The 20,522-nt window shown below is 41.0% G+C and overlaps 2 protein-coding genes across 3 annotated transcripts in view; one reads left to right on the top strand and one right to left on the bottom strand.

The window, feature by feature from the left end:
• Positions 1–20,522, top strand: part of NT5DC1 (5'-nucleotidase domain containing 1) — a 140,302-nt gene that overhangs the window by 5,221 nt on the left and 114,559 nt on the right. For both annotated transcript variants that reach the window (XM_080806022.1, XM_080806021.1), the window contains exons 2-6: positions 769–860; positions 2,448–2,519; positions 4,290–4,396; positions 9,346–9,425; positions 11,095–11,179. In XM_080806022.1, the coding sequence (XP_080662148.1) occupies positions 769–860; positions 2,448–2,519; positions 4,290–4,396; positions 9,346–9,425; positions 11,095–11,179 (436 nt within the window). The remainder of the gene's footprint in view (positions 1–768; positions 861–2,447; positions 2,520–4,289; positions 4,397–9,345; positions 9,426–11,094; positions 11,180–20,522) is intronic.
• On the bottom strand, positions 13,269–20,137 carry COL10A1 (collagen type X alpha 1 chain; the record flags this gene model as incomplete). Its single annotated transcript, XM_080807060.1, has 2 exons — positions 19,957–20,137; positions 13,269–15,139 (listed from the first exon to the last, which is right to left on the bottom strand). Exons 1-2 carry the CDS (start codon positions 20,108–20,110, stop codon positions 13,269–13,271), a joined length of 2,025 nt encoding a protein of 674 aa, XP_080663186.1. The 5' UTR covers positions 20,111–20,137.

Genomic DNA, 20,522 nt, shown 5'->3' with positions numbered 1-20,522 from the left:
CTACTTTTTGCTTGGGATACACAGTTCTCTAAAAATTTGAACCAGCCCTTTAGAAAAAAATAAAACACATCACTCAAACACTTGGGATTTTGTCGTTGAGAAATCAGAAGATCCGTTTATCTTTGTACTTATTTCCAGAAGCTTCCTTTGTCCTTTTCCCTCAGTTTTCCCTATAGCAGAGAAATAAGAGATATTTCCTGTATCTGATGGAAGCCCCTTGATTCTTCCTTCAGGTCATCTGCCTGGTCCCCGTGCGTATTTCCCTTTGAGACTCCCCTGTGTCAGTGACAAAACTAACACAACTTAGTGACAGGTTTGATGTCCTTTATTCATGGGAGAATGATCTTTGAACTGGGGAAGAACAGTGCCCCATAAGCACCGTCCACTAAGGATGGGCTGAGGATAGATGGAATGATAGAGTAGTCGGGAAGTTTATCATCATGGTGATCTGTTAAATAAGTTTACAAAGCTTTGTCAAGTCTTAATGATCTCCAACCCTTAGAATTCAGGAGTAACACTGAGCGTTGTCCTTGGTTATGAAATTGTATACTGGTGGTCTCAATCTGCAGTATGAAAAGACACAGTAGCTACCTGGGGCTCTCAGCAGTGGATACATTGGTTGCATTAAAGGGGGATTAAACTGCAGAACTTCACAGTTAGGGAGATTTCTCTCCCATCTGCCCCATGAGTAACTCTAGTAGGTTTTCAGGTCTGTGAAATTAGGAATGAATAGTGAGTTTTATCTTTATTCCTTCTTCTTATTTATAGCTCATTTATAATAGCTTTGCTCAGTTCCTGGTCAAGGAGAAAGGGTATGACAAGGAATTGCTAACTGTGACTCCAGACGATTGGGATTTCTGGTAAGTTCTTTTTTTTTAAGGTCTTCCTAGCCCCTCTGATTCTCAAATATTGCTGAATAAACTTTAGTGCTTCCTCTTCTGTGGAGACATAAATTGAAATGTGAAACTGAGTCAAAGGACAAAAATGCCTTCTGTATTAAAAGTTTTATGTTTCATAAATCAAAGCCTTTTCTCCTTTAAATTAGATTTAATTAAATATGTAAAAAAGCTAAAAGGTTATTGACGAATTTGAGTATTTTTATATGGCTGAAGTTTGTCTTAAGTTTCAGAGGTTATTAAGAACTCTCTGAAATTTGCATTTTTTATTTAAAAAAAGTTTGCTTTATTGCCTTTCAAATACAGAACCATAGAAGAGGAAGAATCATGTTTTGAATAAGTATCTGAACTGGGACATTTGGTTTTCTATAATTTGAATAGACATCACTATGTCTAAGACTCATACTGCTTACTCCTTTCCTGAGTTAGGTTTTTCCAGTTCCCAAGGCTTGTTTTATCCCTTTTCCTCAGCTAAACAACAAAATAAAAATCCTACACTTAAACATTGCTCAGCTGAAAATTAATAATAATCCTAAAACACATAGAAACACATGCAGAATTAATTCTAGAGCAATGATGTTCATCTATTATATATTTCTGCAATATTTGGCTAGTCCTTTTTGATGTATCCCTTTTCTAAAAAAAAGAAACAAATATCTTGCTATATAAAACCACTGACTCAGGAAATTTTAATGTGAACCAGAGTCAGTAAGCCTTCGAAAGTACCACGTCATTTTTTGTTTAATTCTCTTGGTATTTGGTGGCCATTATACCTCCTTGCTTTTATTATTCATAATAATGAATCTGTTCCCACTTTTCTCCCCAAATCCCGCAAGTCTTTTACAGTGAGGAACCTAAAACTTAGTATTTGACTTTGTTTTAGTGGTTTTCAATAATATGCTCTGCCCAGGGGGTAAGTTTTTATAACCTGACCTAAATGGAGGCAATTTCTGAAGAGTATAGAAGAGACCCTGGCTATATCTGGCAGGCTATAAATTTGGGCATGCGCATGTGTTTTATTTAATGAAAAACATTTTGTACATTTCAACAGAGATATACAACGGAGTTCCCTTTTTTTGTTCTCTTTAAGTTTTAGATTCTTCTTTTTTAAAAGCTTAAGGATTTTATAACCTAAACACGCTATCTTTGTTTCCCTCATGACAGTTTCCTTTGCTCTGTGGATGGTACTTAATTTTAGGATTCTTGGCTATTTTTTTTTAAAGATTTTATTTATTTTACAGACAGAGATCACAAGTAGGCAGAGAGGCAGACAGAGAGAGAGGAGGAAGCAGGCTCCCTGCTGAGCAGAGAGCCTGATGTGGGATTCGATCCCAGGACCTGGGATCATGACCTGAGCCGAAGGCAGCGGCTTAACCCACTGAGCCACCCAGGCGCCCAATTCTTGGCTATTTTTATTTGTTTGATTCACATATCATTCATGTGGGTGGAAGAATCCCTTTTTAGCATTTTGACTTTCTGAAAGTATAGATTATTATTCCTGACATTAGCTGAATCTATGAATTGATTGGTAATCAGACTTTTCTGTTTTAGTTGCAAGGGCTTGGCATTGGATCTGGAAGATGGGAACTTCATTAAACTTGCAGATAATGGCACTGTGCTCAGGTAATAAAATTTAGTTTTGAAGTCAGAACTTTTTTCCCAGGACACTTTATACAGCATTTGATCGTTAAGGCACAGATTAAATAAGGTTATTATTTTTACCAGTCAGATGACAGATCGTGTGCCTATGTTTCTTTGTATGAATTGTTTGAATGATCTAAATACAGTTCTGAAAGCACTGGACTTAAAAGTCTAGCTCTTAAATTTAGCTCACCAGAAATATTTGCAGGAAATCCAGTAGAATTTTAATAACTTGCTTCATCTCATTGCCCACCCCTCCTGCAAAAGAGTCTGGGGATTATGTTATGTTAGATAAGTACATAGTTGCCCGGAATAAACTTAGATTTCTTTTTATTAAGAAAGAAGGAGAAAATGGATGTTGGGTAGGGGTTAGTGGTCTATGCACATCTCTCTTCCTCTCTCCGTTTATCCAAATTTGTCTCCTGGGTGCAGGACTGATGTTGTATTTCACCTCCTTCTGGAAGTTTTTCTAGTCGGTTCCAATCTTCATCGGTCTCCGTTTTTCACACTCAGTGCTGACTCCGTCTCCTTCCCATCCCTTAGTGTGCACCGGGCTGTTGAAGAGCAGGACTGGCAGTTGAGAAGCTGCTGCCACCGTTGCTCTGAGCCTTACAGGGGTGCGAGGGAGTGGGCATCTGTTTCTGCCCCAAGACCATTAGTAGAGGCAAGTCAGCATGGTCGCAACTATGGGATTTGTTATTTATATTAACGTGATCAGAGTTGAAGGAAAGAACGCTCAGCACGGATTATCCCTGGTACATACTGTTCCTTCTGATACATTATTCTTTCTGCACAGTACAAACTCATACTGTACCTAGACCTTGTCCTAAGGTTCAGATGACTAGAGCTGGTATGGCCTCACCTCTTATTACTTTGTTATTCGTTTGCAAGTTTCTTGCCTTGGGCAACTAGAGCTAGAGCTTATGTACATATGTATACATTTATATGTATACATTTATATGTATGTATGTGTACATACTCCATGCAGTTTTGACCGTGACCTTTAACTCAACCATCAGATTCTTACAGGGTGCTTAGCTGTCATCAGTCATAGTTCAACGAATGTAAAGCATTCTACAGTTTGGGTTCTTTCTTTCATTATTATGTCTGTCTGTCCTCCCTCTCAACGTCCCTCCCCTGAGGTCTGACCCCCTCCAGGCAGTTTCTCCTGGATTCACTAGCTCATCTCCCTGATGCCTGCTTTCCTCCAACAGAGCAGATTCCTTGTCTCATCCTATGTTCTACTCCAGATCCCTCTATCTTTACGTGCAGCTTTCTAAAGCATTGTCCCCTTATAGAAAGGAACCCATTTTGATTTTTCCATTTGTTCTCACCCTATTGCTTCCCCCCTCCTTCTCCCGTCAGTTCTCCCCGCGGCTGCCACCCAGTCTCTGCTGTTGTTTTCTGATCATTCCAGTTAGACTACCTTTATCTTCAGAGTTAAACAATAACTTCTCAGGAAAGAGTTTTTCGTCCGGAGAAATAGTTTAGATATTATAGGTCCAGAGCAGCTAGCACAGGCCAGACCTCAGAGTGAGTTGCTCCTGATCACTTAATTGCCGGTTGGTGGATGAAATGAACAAAGAACTTAAGGAAACGCCTTCTAGAGCCCTAAAGGAGGAAATCATGTAGTTGAAAATGGAAAAAAGAAAACTGGGTTCATTTTGGGGGGGACCACCCATAGCAAGGCCAGAAGGAGAGGGTATTCAGAGGAGGCGTTGATGAGCATTGTACCCCATCTCCCCGAACCAGGGCGAGCCATGGCACGAAGATGATGGCTCCCGAGGCGCTGGCAGAGGAGTATGGCAGGAAGGAGTGGAAGCACTTCATGTCTGATGCGGGAATGGCTTGCCGATCAGGTATGGCTCATGCGGGTCAGTGCCACCATGACCACCCCTTGGGTCTGGGACCTTGAACCTGCAGCATGAGGACAGGAAGCATGCCATCCTTGCCTCCTGTTGGCCAGGATGCACAAGGGAGCAGCTGTGGGTTGATAGGAATAGGATGTGTTTCCCACACACGTCTCAAGTCTCTTTGGCATTGATCCTAATTTATTTTAGGTTTTGTTGATTCTCCTTTTACCTTCCCTTGTTCTAGAGTGAAAAGACTAGCACCTGGGAATAATATGTTTCTCAGTCGTCTGTATTTTTTATCAGTTTATTACATGCTCAGTCCTTGCTTTAATTTCTCCATTACCCAATTCTCCTCACATTCAGACTACCCACCTTCCTCATTTTCTTGAATTCTCTCCTTTACCGCCAGCTCTACTATCTTCTATCTTCCGCCTTTATCTTTTCTTTTCCCTTATTTTAAATAATTTCACCCATTGTCCCCCACTGTCTTTAAAGAAATTCACCATGTGTAAACATGAAAAGATTTCTCAGAACAATTTGTAGACATTGATGTACATAAATTAATAAGGAATGATTAAGACATTATTATAAACACATAGACCTTATTATAATTGTTGGTTTTTCATTCGTTCTAAATTTTTGTGCCATATTCTCTCACACTACACTTTTGAAATGCACTCATCCCCTTCAGAAAACGTAGCAACCTGAGGAGCACCTGGCTGGCTCGGTCCGTGGAGCATGTGACTCTTGATCTTGATCTTGGGGTTGTGAGTTCGAATCCCATGTCGGGGGGGTAAAGATTACTTAAAATAAAATCCTAAAAAAGAAAAGAAAGGAAAATGTAGTAACCTGAAAATAGTTGGGAGTTACTCCTTATTACAATTGGGTTCGCTGTGTTACATTCATCATCTTTTGAGAGTTTGTTTTGGTTTTGTCCTGAGATGAAAATGTCAAGAAATGGGTGCTCTTGGTAACCTAAGTTAAGAGGAAAACAGATTTCACATTGGGGATCGAGGTGGAAGGCGTTCACACATCTCAAGTCCCAGTGGCTGGTGGACGTTTAATGGGTGTCTGTAGCCTTTTACTCAGCTAAAAACAGAGAGCGGCCGTTGTCTCTCCAGAAGCAGGCAGGCGTAGTAGATAACTTTTTCCCAGAAAGGCCAGGCGCGGAGCTAAGTGTTTCACTCTGACATCCATTTAGACACAGTACTTTAAAGAAGTAAAGTATTTCTCAGCCAGAAGAGCATCACCCAGGATGACCTGCCCTCTGTTCACCACTCTGCCCTCTGGAGGGCGCCCCCTTCTGGAGCCAGCGGCTTCCCTCTGGTGCCCGGTTTACCCAGGAGCCCTCTGAGGGAGAGCTTGAGTTTATCTCCTCTTACTTGGTTGGTTAGGGAAGTGTTTCCCATTTATGTGCGCAGTGGTCAGGTAGTGGTGACACATAACAAAGGCCTATTGTTTCTGCCAGGTAATAAGCGAAAGCTTGATGCCTTCAAAAAGAAATTTTTTTAAATTTTATTTTAATTTTAATTTTAATTTAACTATTTTTTTTAATCTAGAGACATAGAAAAGAAGAAAAAAATGGCCTGTGATTCCACAACCCAGTTAAACTTTGTTTACATTAAAAAATATAATGTGAGCGTATGGTTAGGAAATTTAAATATTATAGAAAAGAATAAAATGAGGAGTTAATTATCTCGAACCCCTGTTGTCCTCCAGAATCCCCTTTCCTTGACGCTTATTTCTCAAAAGTACACGAAAGGGATCATACATTTCCTGCAGTGTGCTCCTTTAACTGACGTCCTCGAGATTCTGTCACATTAGCACACACAGAGGCACCTCGTTCTGTGAAAGACTGGTGTTCCCTGCATCCAGTGTCATCCATCAGCCTGTTCATAGTGAACGTTTGCATTGTGTCTGGTGTTTGGCCCTTACAAACAAGCCTGCAGTAATGTTTACACACACATACAGTTTGCTGTTTCATAAGTTCCTAGAAGTGCGCTAAGGATATAAAGGTTTAAAAATTTTAGGGCAACCCTCTGGGGTCCCTTCCCTCTTTGGGAGCATTGTACTATCCCTCAATAAACTTTGCTTTACTATCATTCAATAAACTTTGCTTTGCTGCCTCCCAAAATAACATAAAATAAAATAAAATTTTGATCAATAAGGCCAAATAAGGGCCTTTATTTAAGGAGAGCATTATAAAGTGTTTTCCCTACCAGTACATTTAGGGAATTTAAAACACTGATGGGCAGAGACATTTTACTGACAGTTTATTTGACAATCCCTTTGCAGGTTGTTGCGTTGGCAGGAATATGGTTTTCTTTACCTGTCAGTCTGCAGAGAACAAGTCCTTTTGATCTTTTCCCCCTTAAACGGGTAGATTATTCAGAAACAGCTTAGTATAGCGGAAAGCACGGGGCAGGTAGAGCCAGGTCATCCTGGGTCATATTGACTCTGTTCCTTGCCGGGCAAAGTGATCTGGTCAGTTACTAAGCCACTCATAGCATCACTTGGCTCAACTTCAAGTGAAGATGGTATCACTCATCGGCACAAGTGAGGACATTGTGGGAACATAAATTGTTCTCTTGCCCTCAGTCATTCATGCGCCTCTGGTCTGTTACCGGTGAGAGCAGGCAGTCTGTAAAGTACGTAGTGCTGGCAATGGCTTCTTGGGGAATGAGTTCTCTATGGGCAAAGCTTAAGGATCATAGGACTTGTTAGAGGCTTATTTTCTTGAACTGAGCTCACTAATCCCTTCATTGCCAGTGAGCTCTCTGCTCACAAGGAGGGGCGGGAAGCAAAGCTTTCATGGGGTACAGCCTTGGAGTTTTGGTGGAGGAAGAGGCATCGAGAGCAGCCTGGCCCAGTTCATGGGTCAGGACTGAAGAAGTCTCGGTGTGTCCACACAGCAGTCATCCAGCCCACATTTGACAGTCCAGGGAGTCCGCCCCCTTGGCTTGTCGGAGGGAGTCTCGTTAAACCCCTGAGTTATTTGATTAGATCCCAGCCAAGACTCAGGATCAGTGTTTTAACTCTAACTGAATTTTGTCTGTTAATGGCCACAGAGGAAGGGGAAACCAAGGGCACGGAGCTGGCATGACGACAGATCTCCTGCTGCTACAGGGCCTGGAGCAGCTGGCCGTGCTGGTGTCACAGGCCAGGAGATTAGATCAAGTGCAGGTCTGTGGACCGCGGGAAGCGGTGCCCACCATCCTAGTCTTGGGAGCCCTGGGGTGTTGTATGGCCTCGCAGTACAGCAGAGTGTGGGCAGAAAAGCACATGGGATGTTATCTCCCTTTCCCTCCTGATGCCTGGTTCCTCACACCAGCAGAGCCATCCTGACCTTTCTGAAGAATAAACAGTAATCTAAGATGTTCTGCCAATAATTTCAGCTGTAAGAGTAAAAACCAGGAAGATGATGCCAACCCAACTATTTTTAACTGTGGGAAAGGATATGTAAACTCATGTAGCCATTTTGTGAATTAACAGATGGATAACTTGTGACTTTATTTCTTATACATGCTTAATAATTTGATATGAAGAAGTGAAGGGCATTTAATGACATTTAAAGGGATAGACATCTAGTTCCTGCGGAGGATTTTCTCCTGATTTACCTGTGGCACTCCCTCATTCCAGAAATCCATTCCACTGTTAGATCATTCAGTCATTCAACAAACATTTGTTGAGTCCGTGCAATATGCTGGGTATTGAGCTCAGTGGACGCTAGGGAACAAGACTGCTGTGTTTCATAACTTCATACCTAGCTTACAAATGAGAAGAAGGGAGGACTTGAAATCAGGCACTTACAATATTGCATGCAACAGTTATGACCATTGAGGAGGTACTTTCTCACATTAAACTACAGTCTGGCTTCACCTTTAGTTCTGTTTGATTACTCTTTGTACAAGGATTCCCTAGGGATTCTATGACATTGGGATACCCCCAACGTACAGTGGTTGGTCCCGATCCTGGTATACAGGAATGAGATAGCGGAGAGGGTAAGCCATAGAAGGTAGAAACAGTTGGAGCTGGATTCCACTGGATTTCTGAGAAGCACTGAGAATATCTCCCAGAATTGTCAATCCAAGGGACAGGAGCCTTCACTGGCCCCCAAACTTGAGGCTCTCCCACTGGCTCCTGGTTGAGGCTTTCCACATGAGCCACATGGACTCCACAGGCTTCTGGAGGGACTGAATGACACAGGTGTGCTTGAGGTGGGATGATGCCATTAAGCACAGCAGTGACTGGGCTCAAACATGCGCCAAAGGAATGCAATATGGGTCATCAAGGATCTGCCCAGGGACGGCAGATTCAAAAGTGACATCTGCACCAAGGAAGGGCTCAAGTTTAATTCCGTCCTAGGGCCAAGCAGAATAAATCAATCCCTCTCCTCCTGAGATTCTAGCGTGCCTGTTCTGTGCGCCTGAGTTTTTCCCAGATAAGTACACTATATCCTCACATGATGTGATATTCCTCTCATCACCCTGGTTGTCCTCACATGAAACTGAAGGTGGACCAGCCAGCACAGATATGAGAAGGGCTGTTGTGCAGATGACTTTGTGGTGCTCCAGTGTTAGGCTGATTGTCTTGAAATTCAATGACATTGGTAACAAATGTCTTGAATTTCAAGACAAATGTCTTGAAATTCAATGACATTGGTAATAAATTGTGGCTGTTTCATAATCCATTTCATATTTAACATATAGTCTAGTTTTTGTTTTTACGTAAAATTTTTTTTCATAAGATCCTTGAATTAGAGCTGTCATTTTTTAACTTTCTTATAGCTTAACCCTTCTTTAAAAGACAGTGAACACTTGTAATAGAGCTATTCTGAATTGAAATAGAGGCCCCTCTAAGGAACCAGACCAAAGTCTGGCATCTCTTCAGCCAAGTTTCTGTGTGTCACATAAATGAGCCATTTGTTCCCAGTGTAAAATTTTGTTCTTTTTTAGGAAAATACTATTTTTATGATAACTACTTTGACCTGCCAGGAGCACTTCTATGTGCCAGAGTGGTGGACTCTCTAACAAAGGTGAGCAGGGACTCATTTTTCAGAAATTACAATAGGTATTCAGTCATAAATCAGAGGTCTTAACTATATATGTCTTCTGGGTTGAGATTTTACTCAGTTTCCCCTTTGTGGTTTTGGAAGTGACTGAGGAAGGAAAACATAGAGAATTTGGTCAGATATTTTGGGAAAATTAAATAGCCCTGACCATTTTTCCCCCGAGGGATAATAAACCTCTTCTCCAGCAGGGGGTGCAAATGTCTAAAAAGAAAATACCTCAGAGATGGAAAGACTATTTTCTTGGGTTTCATTAGCAGAATAAAAATTAAAGATAATTTTAAAAATCCCACCATCATTAAGCAATCTAAATAACACAAAATAAAAAAAAATGAGATGAAGTTTTTAAGTTCCTCATTTTGAGCAGTTTGATATGTATAGACTTTGTACTGTTTATGAAGATTGAATATATTATTGAATATATTGAATATACTTAGGAATATAATTATTATATTACTGAATAATAATATGATTATTATTATTAGATATATTGAATATACCTGTGAGCAAACACCAATTTTTATGTCAGAATTACTTTTCTGTTTTGCATATGTTGTCTTTGAACATCTTAACGACCATGTTAACAATAGAACATGGATAGTGGTTTTCTTTTGAGCCAGAATTAGTCATGTGTTTGCAAGTTTCCACTGAGCAATTATTTTATCATGTAGAAGTTATTATTTACATGAGATGGAGTCAGTATTTCATCCATAGTGACTTTAGGCAAATGTATTAGTCTTCAGATATTTCAGAGTTTAATTAGGTACAAATGTCTAGTAGTTTGTCTTTGTTTACGTAGAAGGACACTGGTTAATAATGGTTCCAAGACAGCAAGGCCTTGTGGGGTTATGTATTTCAATGTAATGTTTATTTGCTTCCTGGTTTTAAAAAAATCTAGGGCGCCTGGGTGGCTCAGTGGGTTAAAGCCTCTGCCTTCGGCTCAGGTCATGATCCCAGGGTCCTGGGATCGAGCCCCACATCAGGCTCTCTGCTCAGCAGGGAGCCTGCCTCCCTTCCTCTCTCTCTGCCTGCTTGTGATCTCTCTCTCTCTCTGTCAAATAAATAAATAAAATCATTTAAAAAAATTAAAAAATAAAAAAAAATTTTTTAAATTTAAAAAATCTAAATAAAAGTGGTTTATGTTTTGGATTTGGAACCTCCTTCATCTATCCTGTAGAGATTTTCTACTCTTTTTTATCAAAGTCAGGTAAATATGCACTGAATTCTAAAGTAACCAGCTTTTAGGACTTTAGGACTTGGGGCTTCTTAGCCCCATTGGTGCCGCGGTACAGAAAGCTATAACACTGTAAATTTACTCCTGTGTTTAAAATATATAATTTTTAGACTTCACACTGAGTAGAAATTTCTATTTTATTTGGGCTATATGAGCTATATTAATATTTAGTTATATGTGTATGTATATATGTATCCGTAGCAGTGATTTTCTTGGAAGATCTTTCTTCTTAAAATCCCATTCCAAGAATGAGTTTTTTCATCTGTTATCTTTTCTAAAATATGAGTCCCATTTTTAGATTATGGCAATATTGTAATTGCTTGCCTTTTTTTTTTTTACTGTGCTTAAAAAATTATTACATATGTTATTACATGCGTTAACATTTGGGATTTTTTTTTTCAGCGGAACAATGGTCAAAAAACATTTGATTTTTGGAAGGATATAGTTGCTGGCATACAACACAATTATAAAATGTCAGCTTTTAAGGGTGAGTAATGTGATGGGAGACTTTCTAATCGATGTTTGTTAAATGCTGCGTGGCTTGTGAATTACTTTGAAGTTACCTATTTTGTCATGTTCCTCTATCAGGACTTCATTTTATCTAAAATTTTGCTATGAAGTTGGTACTGCTTATATTTTAAGAGGTTCTTTTGTTCGTGTCTGATCCATGGCTACAATTGCCTGTCTTCTGAGCTCTGCTCTCTTCTACGGGCTTGCCAGAAGGGGCGTTTTGTGGATTCCCCAGAATGGAGTTCCAGATGTGCTGTTTCCTGGCTCGGTGATGAGGATTACTCCCTAGAACCATGGGTGTAGTAGCTATAGACAGGTGGGGAGAGTGAGAATTCCATTCTCATTGCTGGAAAACAGGACTGGTTGACTCAGCATGGGGCAGAGTCGTGGCCAGGCTGCACATCGGGTCTCACAGCTGCCTCTCAGGTAAGGTTATGCAGAGGATCTCTAAGGCATACAGGGATGCTTTGTCATAGGTTACCTCGGGGACTCAAACCAGGCTGCCCTGAGTCACCCAGTGGACTGTTAGATGCTCAAGAACAGTGTTTCTCAGCTTAGAAAAAGGTTGCCTTTGATTGACATAAAATTGCCTGCCTTCATTTTAATGGTAATTTAAGTAATCAAAATAATCCTAAATATTGTGACTAAAAACATGTCAAGGCAATAAATAGCAACTGCCAAATATTTTTTCAAATTGCATATTTCTCTGCCACCTGCTTCTTTCCTTTCCTGAAGAAATCACTGCTTAGCGAGATTGTCTCACTTTTCTGTGCCCAGTCACCAGCCCACAACCCTGGCTGGTAGGTCCCATGTGGTCCTGTGGGTGCCTTTTTGTAGTCCACGCAGAGTGCTGAGGGGCGTATGCGAATCCCCACCCCAGTAGAGGGGAGTATCCATGACAGCTGTAATGGCCACCCACCACTTTATTGTTTTACTTTTATGAACTTTGTAAAGTGAAAAGCCTTAAAAGAGAATAGTTGAGAATAGCAAATTGCTGCTCTCAAATAAATTCGGCATAAAAATCTGTTGATGTTATTTTATTGCATTGTAAATAAGGAGTAGGTAAAACATGTCATGCTTTAATAAGTGAGGCACAGCTTAAAAGTTTTAAGCAGCAATATAAAAATACAGTACAGAGCATAAATAAATCACATCTTTTCATTTCTAGCCAGATTTTGAAACCCTTGACATTAGCAATAATTTCACTAAAGTGGGAGGCTCAAGGTCCTTATGGCGATGTTCTGTAAACCCACAAAATCATAATCTGTTAAGACTCAATACAGAATTAAATCAAATTAATCACACTTGTATTAAATAAATAAACTAGGTTAGACACCCATTTCCAAGTTGTGAGGGTATATAGAAAGCTTTTCTGGAGTCACAGAAAAATCTGAAAAGGTTCATGGCTAAAGCACCTTGCATTTCAGATTTATTTTAACATCATCTTTTGGCTTTTTATTGAGTCGTAAGAAGTCTGTGTGCACCTGTACTTTTGAATAAATCTTGATGAAGGGGCCGTGTAAGCCTTCAAGTAATGCACCATCAGAAAGATCTTAGGGTATACAGTGCCTTTTACATTTGAATATTCAAGTATTTGAGTTCTATAAAGACATGATACCCTCTGAATGTTTCCTAGAAGTTCTCCTGTTAATCGGTAGAAACAGGCTGATTAAAAAAAAAAAAAATGCTGAATTTCCAGAATCAAATGTAACATAATTTAGTGTCACATTTCAGGGTTTCTTTGTGATCATTTAAATTTTTTAGCTTAGTAGGACTTTCAGGGTGAAATTTTTAAGTTCTGAAGGAGTTCACAGAACATCTTAAAGAGCCTTGGGACTGCTGAGTAGAAATTCAGGAGGGCCTTCCCCTGTTGTTTACCGCTGCAGCGCACTTTCTCGGGGTCGGGGGGGGGGGATTGGTTGGTCTGAAAGCTCAAATCTGTATTTGGAAAATCAAAACTAGTCCCATTTTTTTTTTTGGCCTACCTCCATATGCTTTCTGTGGGGCATGGTGGAGTTGGGGAACGCCTTCTCAAGCCAATTTACATGAGCTCGGTGGGAACACGCTCACACTGGGGCCACCAGGAACCCTGAGAAAGAGGAGTGGACGTACTCGGAGGAGTACAGCCCGCTCGAGCCGGCGTTGGGCAGCTGCAGCCACACCTGGTCGTTCTCCGTGAGATCGAGTATGGCGCTCCCCGAAGCCTGATCTAGGTAGCCTTTGGTGTACTCGTCATAGGTGTACATCACAGGGGCGCCGTTCTTATACAGGCCCACCCACACATGGGTCCCTTTCACATGCACGTGGTAGGAGAAATAGTACGTCCCTGGTACGCTGCAGGTAAAGATGCCAGTTCTGGGGTCGTAATGCTGTTGTCTGTTGTACAAAATCTTATCAAATGGGATGGGAATACCTACAGCTGGGTAAGCTTTGGAGAGAATAACAGTGAAAGCAGACATGGGCATTCCCGTCACTCCCTGGTTGGCACTAACAAAAGGCCTTTGGCCCGCCTTTATGAAGCCCTCAGGTGGGGCTGCTTGGCCTGGGGGGCCTGGGGGGCCTGGGGGACCTGGGAGGCCAGGCTCTCCAGTGTGGCCTCTCGGACCTGGAGGCCCTGGTGGCCCAGTGGGACCATTGAGCCCCTTAGTTGCTACGCCTGCTGGGCCAGGAGGACCTGGAGTTCCCGGATCCCCTTTAGATCCGGGGAACCCTGGAATGCCCGGTGGCCCAATGGGGCCTCTGGTTCCTGGTATTCCAGGGGCCCCTCTTGGCCCAGTCTCACCATTGTTTCCAGGCATTCCCTTAGCTCCTGCTGGGCCCACAGGGCCTGGGAGACCAGGAGGTCCCCGAACTCCAGAATCCCCTTTTGGGCCTGGTAACCCTTGGTTTCCCTTAGGACCACTGCTGCCTGGTTCTCCTGGGTACCCTGGTTTTCCATCTAACCCAGAGGAACCCCTTTCTCCCTTAGTCCCAGGGTGTCCCACAGGCCCCACTGGCCCCATCTCACCTTTAGGACCAGGAATCCCTTGGTTACCTGGCATGCCTTTTGGTCCTTGGGGTCCCATATTTCCAGGGGGTCCAGTCAGACCTGGTTCCCCGGGATGACCTGCTGGGCCTTGTTCCCCTTTAGCACCTGGACTTCCTGGAAGGCCGATGGGACCTCTTTGTCCCTTCAGACCTGGCAACCCTGGTTTCCCTAAGCCACGGGCTCCTGGGGGCCCAGCTAGTCCTGGAACCCCAGGGTGACCTTTTGGCCCAGGAATACCTGGCTGGCCTGGGGCTCCGGTAGCTCCCGGCTTTCCAGTGCCTTCTGGTCCTCGTTCCCCAGGAGGACCTTGGGGGCCTGGTGGGCCGGCTGGTCCCCTCTCTCCTGGAAAACCCCGGTCGCCTTTGGCTCCCGGTTGTCCTGGAAACCCATTTTCACCTCTTTTTCCCACTCCCGGAAGGCCAGGTGGTCCCACGGGACCCTGAGGGCCTGGGAGACCCCTCTCACCCGGGCGTCCAGGAGCACCGTATCCTGCTTCCCCTTTCTGTCCATGCACACCAGGCGCTCCCGGTGCGCCCTTTTCTCCAGGAAAGCCCCTGGGTCCCAGGGCTCCTGCAGGTCCTTGTTGTCCGGGTTTTCCTCTCACAGTCATTCCAGCTGGGCCGGGGATGCCGGGTGGCCCTGGTGGGCCCCGTGGTCCTGGTAAACCAGCTGGTCCCATATCTCCTTTTGGTCCAGATGGTCCTTTCTCCCCTGGTTTTCCTGGGAGTCCTGGCAAACCCGGCTTCCCAGTGACCGATGGTCCCGGTGGCCCGGGCAACCCTGGCTCTCCTTGGGGTCCGGGACTTCCGTGGCCTGGTTTTCCTGGTGGCCCAGATGGGCCTGGGTGCCCTCGAGGTCCAGCGGGGCCTGGTGGGCCAGGAATACCTTGCTCTCCTCTTACTGATACACCTAAAAAACATGCCCAATACACACACCCAGAGAGAGAGATGGTTAGTGATGACATCGCACTGTCGGTCAGTCCATTTTGGCAGACTAGTCTTAAATGGTTTCAGATAATACATTTTATATTGTATTTAAGAGCAATGCCAGAGAGAATGGTTTCATAAGACCATGGCTACCCTAATACTTTCATTACATCCTCATTATCCAGGAAAATAAACTGGGGTTGAAGAATTCATCTAGAATAAGAGTACAGTGGAGGTATTTACCCCATTTGTTTTGGGAAAGTCATCTACCTCGAGAGGAAAGGGGAAAAAGGTATTTGATAGAAAGGAAGAAAAAGACAAATGCAGAATAAGTGGGAACATATTTAAGAACTATGACAGTTTTCTCTCACAAAAGCTGTCCTGTAAGATATCCGTGAGAAAATCTGCCCCGGCCTACTGAACACGGTTCAGATGTAGGTTGATTTTTTTCACCCTCAGTACGTACCGTGAGCTCCTATACCCTCCTTTCATTGACTTAACACTGCAGCAAAGAGATTTGGATCTAGTGGGCAGGGTATATAAAATAGTATATAAAATAGCATTAAAATGCTTATCTAAAGTTTTCTTTGGTTAATGCACATAGTTATTATTGATTTCATAGAGCTCTGGGTCCGTTTGAACCAGATACTTCTACTGATACTGTGAATTCAGTTCAGAAATGGCTCATTCACTGCCTGTGATGGGGAAAAAGGCTCTTGGGCCACAAGTGTGCGGAGCACAGGACGCATCTTACAAGAGCTTCAGTCATGAAGGGAGTAAAACAAGTGTCCCTGCGATAAGAGGTGTCCAGTGTTTTGGTTTTAGTCATTCAGAGGTGGAAATAACAGAGCATTCTGGTATTAGGATATATAATTGGGAAAATACTCTCATATCAGAGAATTGTTAGGCAGCAATCATAGTAAGCATCTATTATGAAAGTCTTTTCTTTCTCAGAGAAATTCTTTAATTGCTAGCAAAAATGGCAATAATTACATATGATTTCAATGTCTATTTACAGAACTTATATTAAAATCATTTTGCGTTTAATAAGTCTTCAAGAAGATAGCTGGAATGCCTGCCTATACTATTTAAATTCTTTTACTGTTGGAAACTGGTTCGTAATTATGGTAGATTTAGCAAATGGCATAGTTACTGAATGGTTTGGTCAAAACCCCGAGAATGACTTATGGCTATGACTTTTGAGCCACATGTTTTTTGTACAAAAGTGATTAATTAATGTACTTAAACTTTATCTAAATCTTTAATGGCTTTAGAAATCAGAGTGAAGACTAAATTGGAACTAATTTTAAATGAATTATAAATTTTAAAAAACCAGAAAAAAAAATTATAAATTGCCTTTGAAAACATATGCTTATGGGTATGGTTCATATTAACTGTCAATTGTTGGTACATTATAATACTTTAAAAAATCTTTCATATTAACTGGCATGTAAGAAGTAGTCAGCCAATAGTAGTTGCTAATATTATTCTCTTGGGTATTCCTCAAGATCGTATGATCTTGAAATACATTTGGTGACAAGTGAAATATAAAATACACAGCAGAATCATTAAAATAGATAAGCTAAAATGGAAAATTATTTTAGACTTGGATATTTATATTTTGTACTAATTAGAGTTATATTACATTTCATTTTTGTAAATATTTAAATGTATGGAACTTCATTCACTCATGGGTTTTCAGAAAATGACATCGGGAAGAAGACTATGAGAAAGTTAATTTGTGGGAAAGATCTCCATATATATATATACATATACACACACATATATATGTACACACACACACACATATATATGTAAATATATATATATCATTGATAGATTGACTTTTTCGTGTATCTACATTAAATGTCTATAAGTATAAAGAAGTGTAATACATTACAAATAGAATAGATGAATAAATAGAAAACAAAATAGTACTTTTTTTTTCAAATGCAAACTATGGGGTTTACTTCAGAATCTTATTCTGAATCTCCTAAAGATCATATCCATACTAAAAATCATTTAGTCTGGTTGGAAATCTGTTTAACTGTTAAAATAGGGAGGAAAAACAGTCTTACTGAAAATGACTACATAGTGGGGTGCCTGGGTGGCTCAGTCGGTTAAGCATCCAACTCTTGGTCTTGGCTCAGGTCATGATCTCAAGGTCATGAGATCGAGCTCTGTGCTCAGCTTGGAGTCCACTTGGAATTCTTTCCACCTCCTCCACCTGCCCCCCCGCTTACACTCTCTGTTTTTCTAAAACAAATGAAATTTTTTAAAAAATGAAAACAACTCGGGACGCCTGGGTGGCTTAGTTGGTTAAGCCACTGCCTTCGGCTCAGGTCATGATCCCAGGATCCTGGGATTGAGTCCCGCATCGGGCTCCTTGCTCGACAGGGAGCCTGCTTCTCTCGCTGCCTCTGCCTGCCTCTCTGCCTGCTTGTGTGTACTCTCACTCTCTGGCAAATAAATAAAATCTTAAAAAAAAAAAAAAAAGAAAGGAAAAGAAAACGACTCCAGAGACCACCATTTGAGACTGGAAGTCTGAGGATAGGGTGATCTCAGTCACTTGGAATGTTGCCCTCAAAGGTCCTCTACCTCCTAATGCAAAAGAGAATGAATTCTGTTGTGTCTTTAAGGGATAGCCCCTGTTTGTTGCTTGCCGATAGAAAAAAATGAAAGATTAGGGTGATATTATCCTTAAGGAAAAATGATTACCTAGCAAAGAAGTTTCTGAAATGCCCAGAAATTGAAATAGTGGTTGATCGTGTCAGAATATGGCACCCATGGGGCCACCAGCTCTGCAGCATAATTTGGTGTATTTTGGCTGAGCCCTCTTTGAACCTGTGTTGAACAGATGGGCCCAGGAATTATACAGGCACTCTTTGTATTTCTGTTATCAACCTAATGTTATATGTGTATACATCGTGGACTTTTGTCTTTCTTTTAGTACATTAGTGCCTGCCAGTGAATGATGATGTACTTGAGTTTCCACCTTGTATCATCAAGTAGAGACTGTAGTGAATTTAGCAGTTGAAATGCAGCTTCTAAGCTTTTCATTTGTTAGTAAGATATATATTTTCATTTATTTTGCAGAAGTAGCCAAGATGATGCAGTACAGTAAGATAGGAAAACAGAAACATTTTTAACCTTCTATAAGGGGTGCATTTGATTTTTAACTCAAGGCGGTTTCGTATGATCTTGGTAAACTACAGAGAGTCTGAATTTGTGATCATAGAGATATACCCAGTGATGTATGTTGTAGCATTTCACATGAATTGCCATTCATTGCTTCAAGGAAAGTAGCAGGTTTCCTTTGTAACTTTTCTCTTTCTCGTATTTTATTTGTATTTTGAGACATTCAGGAGTTTTTGTGACACACCTGTGCATTTATTTTTAAACATTAAGCTACCTTTCATGAAATATTTTAAATCTCATCTTTCTTTTTAAGAAGACAATCCTGTATGTTTACTTTCCTGAACATGGTTGTCTCCAAAAGCGCTATTTGTAAAGTTTATGGCAAATATCCTTAGCGTTATTTACAAGGTAAAATATGTAACTATGATGAAAAAATACTAAGGAAAGGAAACTTGAATTTTAACATCAGTTCAGATTATGCAGTTAGATTCAGTAGATGTTTTTCAGGTAGTGTGTGCCTGATGTCATCCAGTGGAATTAGTGAATGCGAAACCCTAATAATTGCCGTTCCTTGAGGATCTGTTAGGAGTGTGCATATACATTTTCTCAGTTCTCTACACAATATCTGAGAAAGCTGGACGGCTGGGGAAAGATTCAAGAACAAAGCTAAAACCTATCTAAGGCTAGCCCCCCATACTACCACAGTGTGAGAAGTGGAAAAGTAACAGTAAAACAGCTAATACTTGCATACTTTACAGGTAGTAACTCACTTAAACTTCCTAACAGCCCTTTGAGATCGCTGCTGCTGCTTTTTTTATGAGTGAGGAAACTAGGGCACAGAGAGGGTGAGTAACTTACCTGAGGCCCCACAGTTAGTACATAGCAATTAAGTCTGTGTACTTGACAGCTAATCCATACAAAAATGTATAAATAGGGGAGCGCCTGGGTGGCTCAGTGGGTTAAGCCTCTGCCTTCGGCTCAGGTCATGATCTCAGGGTCCTGGGATCAAGCCCCACATCGGGCTCTCTGCTCAGTGGGGAGCCTGCTCCCCCACCCCCTTTGCCTACTGCTCTGCCTACTTGTGATCTCTCTATATATATTCAATAAATAAATAAAATCTTTAAAAAATGTATAAATAGGAAAACTGCTGCCTCGTTTGCCTACTAAATTTTGTGGAAAGCATTAGATTTTATTTGGTAATTAAGAACTCAGTTTTATATATATATGTGGGCTGGCCAAATTGGTTGTACAAATAAATGATGGTTAAGTATTTAGATACCTAAACCTGCTCCTCTCGGTATAATTGGCAGTTATTTCTCATTAAGACATTTTAAACATGATTGATTTGTTTTGTATCCATATTTCTCCCTCATAGTTGGTTATTTGTGCGGAAGCATCATTGGAGGGAAAAGCTTTAAACATAAAAGTTCTTAATATTCTTCAGGTACATCTTTCTACTCTACTCACTGTGTAAAGGATATTCATGGTCTTGAATAGTCCTGCTTTTTCCATAAATCATTTTGCTTTATTATTTTGGACAAACTCAGGAGTTTGAAGATTATTTAACACCAAATAGAGTTAAAAGCATTTTGTTAAAGAGATCATTAAGATTGTAGAAAGCAGTAACCAGTTAGTTAATACTGCAAAATATATAAAGTTTACCTTTGCTCTTTATGGCATAGGGAATGAAGAACTGGGTCTTGGTGTTGGGTGGTGGGCCTTTTATGCCTGTAGGTGTTTGGTATCGCTCAGCATAAAATCCTCCATGAACCAGGTTCAAGAACATTAGCAGCAAAAGGGCTGTTTGTGGCAGCATGTTCTCAGATGGCGTCTGAAAAACAGAAAAGAATCATTTCTTGTTATTGACCTGTTTTATTTGTCTGATGTTGGACACATGAATTGTTTATTTTGTTAACTACCTTTTTTACCTTATCCTATCTGTTTTTAATATATTCCATAAACCAGAATTAGAAATGTTTAGTTATATGAATATATGACTTAGTTTTTAGTGGAAACCACATCCAAGTAATCCAGTAAAACTGAAGTGATTTTTGAAGAAGAAATACAGAAACTGTAATTGGATACCTGTATTAATAATTGAAGATCTTTAATATAGGTTGAAATATCCAGCAGTTTCAAAATAAACTAAGTAGGACATAATTTTACGAATATGGTTTTCTTAGGACTATCTTCTTATAGAGACTAATATGGATTGAACTTTCTGAGTA

This window comes from Martes martes (genome assembly GCF_963455335.1).
Source record: "Martes martes genome assembly, chromosome: 6".
Lineage (NCBI taxonomy): Eukaryota > Metazoa > Chordata > Mammalia > Carnivora > Mustelidae > Martes > Martes martes.
The sequence above is the reverse complement of the archived record's forward strand: the minus strand, read 5'-3'. Positions and strand labels throughout refer to the sequence as shown.